The 6,000-nt window shown below is 67.0% G+C and overlaps 1 protein-coding gene across 1 annotated transcript in view; it reads right to left on the bottom strand.

Annotated features, from left to right (window-relative positions):
- Nucleotides 1-672: 672 nt before the first annotated feature.
- Nucleotides 673-6,000, bottom strand: part of LOC112672471 (phospholysine phosphohistidine inorganic pyrophosphate phosphatase) — a 126,860-nt gene continuing 121,532 nt past the window's right edge. Inside the window, exon 7 of the mRNA XM_025467554.3 lies at nt 673-1,445. Coding sequence (XP_025323339.3) covers nt 1,349-1,445 — 97 coding nt within the window. The 3' untranslated portion in view covers nt 673-1,348. The remainder of the gene's footprint in view (nt 1,446-6,000) is intronic.

Genomic DNA, 6,000 nt, shown 5'->3' with positions numbered 1-6,000 from the left:
AAACTGGCCGGAACGTGGCGAGCCCGGCTCCGTGCCGCCGCCCTCCGAGCCGGGCCGCTGATCCCCTAACAAGCGGTAATTAGGGGGCTCCAGGAGGAGCAGGCGATTTGCATGTTCCCCAGCTAATAGGCCACACGCCCCTCCTCCCTCGCCGCCACTGACACCAGCCCCGCCGGTGGCCTCTCATCTCGATGAAAAGACTTGGCCACTGGTCCCTCTTAATCCTGATTTAATGGTGGCCGGCCTGCCTGGGGACAGCACGGCCCCGCGGGCCCGGCTCGGGGCCCAGCCTTTTCTCTCCCGCCCTCGCTTCGCTGCGAATCCTGTTGTGCAGCACCCGGGACTTCTTTTATGGGCAGCTGTCCCCCAAGACCTATCGGTGACTTCGGGATCGATTTGAGGGGAAACAGAGCAATCACGTTATCTGTTCAGCTGATTGATTTTGAAACCCGAAACCCGGGCTGTGAGTGAATTCTGGAAGCCTGTGGCTCGCCACCGCCCCCGCAGGGCTGCCCCTGAGAGCGGCCTGGGCCCTGGTGGGGCCTCCGTTGCCCCCGAGGGGCTGGGGCAGGTGGGGTGTCCCCGTGGCCGTCTGAGGCTCAGTGGCCGGGCCCCGCCCCCCCCCCCCCCCCCCAGACCCCGCAGTCGTCAAACTCTGAGTCAAAGCCCAAGTCAGGTCAGGGCCGTTTATTTCACCAGAGGTCACCCTTGCACACGTCGGGCATGACACAGTCTGTCGAGTTAGGGCCCCGGAATCACCCTCCGCCTGCCGCCGGGTCGTCAGCGGCCCTGGGAGGTGCCCCAGCCTCTGGCTCCAGGGTGACTCCTGGGGTAGGAAGGGCAGCGGGCTGTCACCGTTGGGGGCGGGGTAAGCGGCCACTCCGACTCTGGGTGGGGGCCAGGACGCGGGCAGGGGTGCTGGGCAGTCCCAGGGAGGCTGGCTCAGCCCGGGCTGCATGGGCGGTGCCACATGCCCCCACCTTCTCCAGGCCCGACTCTGTGCACAGAATGTCTGCTAGAGGGGCCGTGGGTGAGTGTCCCCGGGTCCAGTGAGGTGGGACAGGTACAGGAGCAGGTGCACCCGGAGAGGGCTCCCAGAGCACCTCCAGCCCACGCGCAGAGGGTGCTCCGAATCTGGGGGCACCCAGACAGGTCTGTCCCCTGCTCTGACTTCACGGGGGCAGGCCATCCCGGGGGGACCCGCTCCCCAGGCAGCTGCGGGGAAGCAGAGGTGCCAGCTGGTACCTTCTCCCTGTCGGTCCAGGGTCAAGGGCAGAGGGCAGGGCCATGGGTGGTCCGGGCACTGGGGCAGGGGCGGCATGAGGCCGGGGGCCGCCCCCGAGGCTCATCACTTGTCCGCGTGCTGCAGCAGCAGGTCCACGGCCTGGGCCAGGTTGTCCACGTACCCGTCAGCCTTCACCTCCGGATGGCGCTCGTCGCTGGGCCTGGAGGGCAGGGCCACAGGTTAGCGGGTCCTGACCCACCGAAGCCTCCTCCCCCCCGTCCCCCCATCTAGCACAGGCCCGGCCTGCCCTCCGGAAAGCTCCAGGTCCTTCCGCGCCAGGTTAACGGATGGCCCCCTCCTCCCGCTCCCCGACCCGGCCTCCCCCCGCAGGGGCACGCACTTCTCTCCCGTTCCCTCTCCCAACCCCTACCATCAGAGGCCTGCTCGGAGCCCCACGCGAGTGACCACTGCCCCCTGCGCCATCTGTGCAGCCGGCAGAAATGTCATACTCTTGACGGTAGGGCCAGGAGCTTGACCCTGCTCTGAGTGCCTTCCTGCCCAAACCCCAGGGGTCACTGTCCTCTGAGGTCGCTCCCACACAAGAGCGGGGGCCTCCTGGCAAAGCAGCTCTCTGGCTGGGTGGGATCTGGGGACCCCGGACCTTCAGAGCCCCAGATGCTTCCTGACGTCTGGCTGGATGCTGAGCACAAGGGAAGTGAGACCAGGGCATCAATGCAAACACCTATGGGGTCCACAGGGGACCCCAAAATGGGTGCCCCAGGAAGGGAGGCTGCGAACTATAGTCCTGAAGTGGAGCAGGGCTCCAGGGGGGGACATGCGAGGGGAACTGTGAGAGGGCGGGAGTCCTTGCCGCAGGAGGGACCTGGGGTGGGCTCCTAGGGACATCCCGGAAGTCTTCAACAGCTGTAGGGAGGGTGGGACCTCGTCCCTGGGGCTGCGTGCAGCCTGGGTGCTGTGAGCTGGAGACTCAGGTCCGGGTCCAGAAGACCCCTCCCCACTGCTCATGGGCTGGAGTTGGTGGGGGTGGGGGAGCCGCCCCTCTGCAAGCTCACAGCCCTGAGGACCTGCTACTCGGATCACCCCAAGGTCTGACCCAAGCTCCCTGGGAAAGCATGAACCTGTGCCTTCCCAGCAGCCAGGCCACCACCTCGAAGCTCCCACCCTGGTTTGGAAGGAAGTGGTTGACAGTGGTTCTGACAACATCCTAAGAGCCAAGTCGGCCCTTTTGAAAGGTTTGGTTTTTGTTTTTTTTGGTTTTTTTTTTAATTTATTTTTTATTGGTGTACGATTTACTAACATACAGAAAGGTTTGGTTTTTGCAAAGCGTTTTATCCTACAATGGTTGTCCTTTTGTTTTAAAGAGTCAGCCCAGTGGATCGAGGCCACCTGCCCCAGGCTGGGGCCCTGGGGGCAGGTCTGAGAGAGAGGAGGGCAGAGTGGACAACCTTACGGCCGAGGCCCCAAACCAGAGCCCTGGAGACACCACCAGGGGCTGAGTGCACGGGGACCCTGACCGCCACCCGCTGGGTCAGCGACTCGAGCGAGAGTAACTGTCGTGTCAGTGCAGCTCTTTGAGGGGACACCACCCGGCCACCGCGGGAACACAGCAGATGCGTGCTTGTCTATCAAAAGGTTGCATAGGAGGCGGCCACCTGAGCAAACGGTGCGTCGACACCTACTCGCGACCCACCGGTTTCGCTCCTGGGTACGCACACAGCAAAAATGCACCAACACGTTCACCAGATGACACGCCCTGGAACGTGCCAAGCAGCTTTAGAGATGACAGCACGAAGGGGGAAGCACACGAGTGTCCGGGGAGGGAGAAGCACTGTGGTGTGAGCGCGCGTGAGAGCTTGGAGGGAAGGGCTCCAGCTCCGGCTCCGCCGCGGCGGGTGGGCCCCAGGAAGCCAGGCTCGGGGAGCCCCAGCTGGGTGACCCGCTCAGGGCAAGGTCAGGAATGGGCACAGCGCGGAGGCCGAAGACAGTTACTTCTCGGGGGCACGTGACCCGCGGCACTGGCTGGCACTGTTCTAGACCTTCACTGGGTGGCGGTCACGGAGGGGAACGTGCACCACACTGGTCATTTCAGGGTGTTTTACGTGCAGACACACGTACGGGTATGGAACAAAACGTCACCTAGGACCTGACAAGCACGAGGCAGGCCTCTCCCACACTGTGGCCGTTCTCTGTGGCCCCCCAGGCCCAATCCTGCCCTCAAGCTGCTGCAGAAAGCAAGGACTATGCAGCACGGGGCCCCCAAGGCCTACCCAGCGCCTCCCTGGGCCTGTGCCACAGGCTTGCCGACCCCTGGCTCTGGCCACCTGCCACTTTTGTCCACCCAGGATGGCGCTCATGCCGCCGGCTGCCCGGGGCTTCCCTGGACAGGCCCTCCTGCGGGATGCTTCATCCCTGGAAGGCCAGCGCGCCCCCCTCAGGCCCGCCCAGTGTGCGTCAGGTGGGTGCTGCGGGCCATGCCCGATGCAGGGTGCGCGACTGCCCCCCATCACTCAGGCCCCGGGGCAGGGAGGGGCGGGGATTCTTCTCTGAGCAGCTCGGAGCCCAGGGCTCAGCAAGGGGCGCACAGGTGGGTGGGAGGGGTTCTCAGAGAGACGAGGCACCCAAACAGGCAGTAAACCCCACCCTGGCAAGCTGTCTGCCTCGGTTTCCCCACCTGTGCCCTGAGCAGAGGCGTGGCTCCACCTCACTCAGGTGACTTGGGCAAGGTCCTTGCACCTCTGTGCCTGGCGTCCCTGTCTCTAAACAAAGGTCGTAAGAGGACACCTGTGGGGGCTCCGGTGAGGAGCAAGCCGACACGCCAGGCCGGAGGTGCACGTGCAGGTGCGGTGCGAGGCGGGGGGGGGGGGGGGGTGCGGTTCTTGCCTCGATTACTGAGGACCCGGGAGCCGTCGGGGAGCGCGCCGGAGGCCAGGGCTGGGCTGGCAGGGAGATGTCGTGGCGGCCCGGCCTCGGGCCCTGACCTGGGTGCCCGTGTGACCAGGGGCACTGGAGCGAGAGGGGCAGGCAGGCTGGGCCCAGGCCCCCCGCGGGATGAACCCACAGCTCGAGGGAGTGGCCGGGGGAGGCCGGGGAGGCCGGGGAGGCTGGGGGAGGCCGGGCACCACCGCTCCCCTGCGCCCAGAGCCCTGGCCTCACCTCTTGCCCGGCCTGGGCCTGGGGTCTGGCGCCGCCCTGGATGTGCCCGTGGGGGCCTCCCTAGCTGTCCCTGGGGCCCAGCGGCTGCTCCAAAGCCCCACTTCGCCAACAGTGGAGGGGGGTACCCAGCCCTTCACTCTGCGGGGGTCATCGGGGCCGCGGGGACCGCCAGGCAGGCCTTGGGTCGTGCCCGTCCAGGCGCTGACCCCCCGGCCCAGCTCTGTGCCCCCAGTGCCCGTGGCCTCCCAGCTCTCACCCCAAAAACACAAGGTCACCGTGACCGCCCCAGGGACCCAAACTTCTTAGAGCGAACCCCCCCCCGGCTCATCATCCCAGTCCCCGGGCGGCTGGCCCGGGGCTCCCCCCCCCCTCGTCGGACATCCGCCCTGGGCCCCGGGGCCCCGCTTACCCTTCAGTCCAATGAACTGGACCCCGAGCGGGAACCAGAAATCTGCGGGTGAAAGCAGCCACTCGCGGCCTCCGCAGCAAACGGCCCCGACCGCGTACGCGGCTAATTACGCGTAATTACACAGCATTAAGTTCGAGAACCCGTTACAAGAAGGGACCGCGTTAGCAGCGGCCGGTGTTTGCCAACACGGGGAATCGCGGCCTCCTACGTCTTAATTACGTGGCGCTGCCGTGGGCTGTGGCTCTCCGGGGGCACCGGGTCTGGGCCGCCCGCCCCCGCCTGGGGCCCCCGCAGCGGCTCCGGCCAACTCGTGTCCTGCGGGGCCTAGAGACGCCGCAAAGATGAGCCCTGGGCCGCGGAGCGGGGAGGGCGATGGGACAGCCGGGCAGTGACGGCGGGGTGGGATCGCGGGACAGACGGATGCACACACACAGGGAGGGGAGGGAGGAGAAACTGAGTCAGACAGACACAGGCGGAGGGAGGGGGAGGAGAGAGCGAAACAGAAGGTGCTAGAGACGGGGAGGGAAGGAGGCGAGGACAGACGGGCGCAAGGGGGCCGAGAGACAGCGAGTGTGTGCGAGGTGGGGGCCGAGTGGGCAGCGCTAGGCCTCCTGGGTCCTGGTCACCCCCCTGCCCCTCCGTGACGTCGGGGGCCCCCTTCCCGGCACCCCCGTGGGGCCCCCGTGGGCTCGCTGCTCGGCCCACCATGACCTGTCCCTACCTCCCCGAGCCTCAGCTTCCCCATCTGTACGGTGGGCACGTGACGCGGCCTCCGGGCTGCTCCGAGAACACCTGGTGCCCCCACCCCAGCCTGCCCTCTGCCCTCCGGGTCACAGGGCGACAGCTCTGAGGGCACTTACAGGGGACCTGTGGGGCCAGGGAAGCTTCCAGGAAACGGGACACGAAGCCTGGCCCCCGTCCCCCAGCCCCGGGTCCTCCCCGCCCTCCAGAGGCTGGCGTGGACGTCACCCTAACTAGGCAGGAGCACGCGGCCCTCAGACCCTGACCCACGATGGTGGCAGAGGCAGATTCCACAGGTGGCTGCCCTGCAGGGGGCCCAGGCGGTCGCCTCCGCTCCCCGGGGCCCCTCGGGTGGCACCTGGGGGTCGCTGGCGGGGCCCGGGTTGGGCGCGTGGGTCAGAGCAGCTTCCCCGATGCTCATCTGCCCCCACGTCTGCCCCTGCTGCGGCCG

Source organism: Canis lupus, chromosome 28 (assembly GCF_003254725.2).
Source record: "Canis lupus dingo isolate Sandy chromosome 28, ASM325472v2, whole genome shotgun sequence".
Taxonomy (NCBI): Eukaryota; Metazoa; Chordata; class Mammalia; order Carnivora; family Canidae; genus Canis; species Canis lupus.
This window is presented reverse-complemented; position numbering and strand designations above follow the sequence as displayed.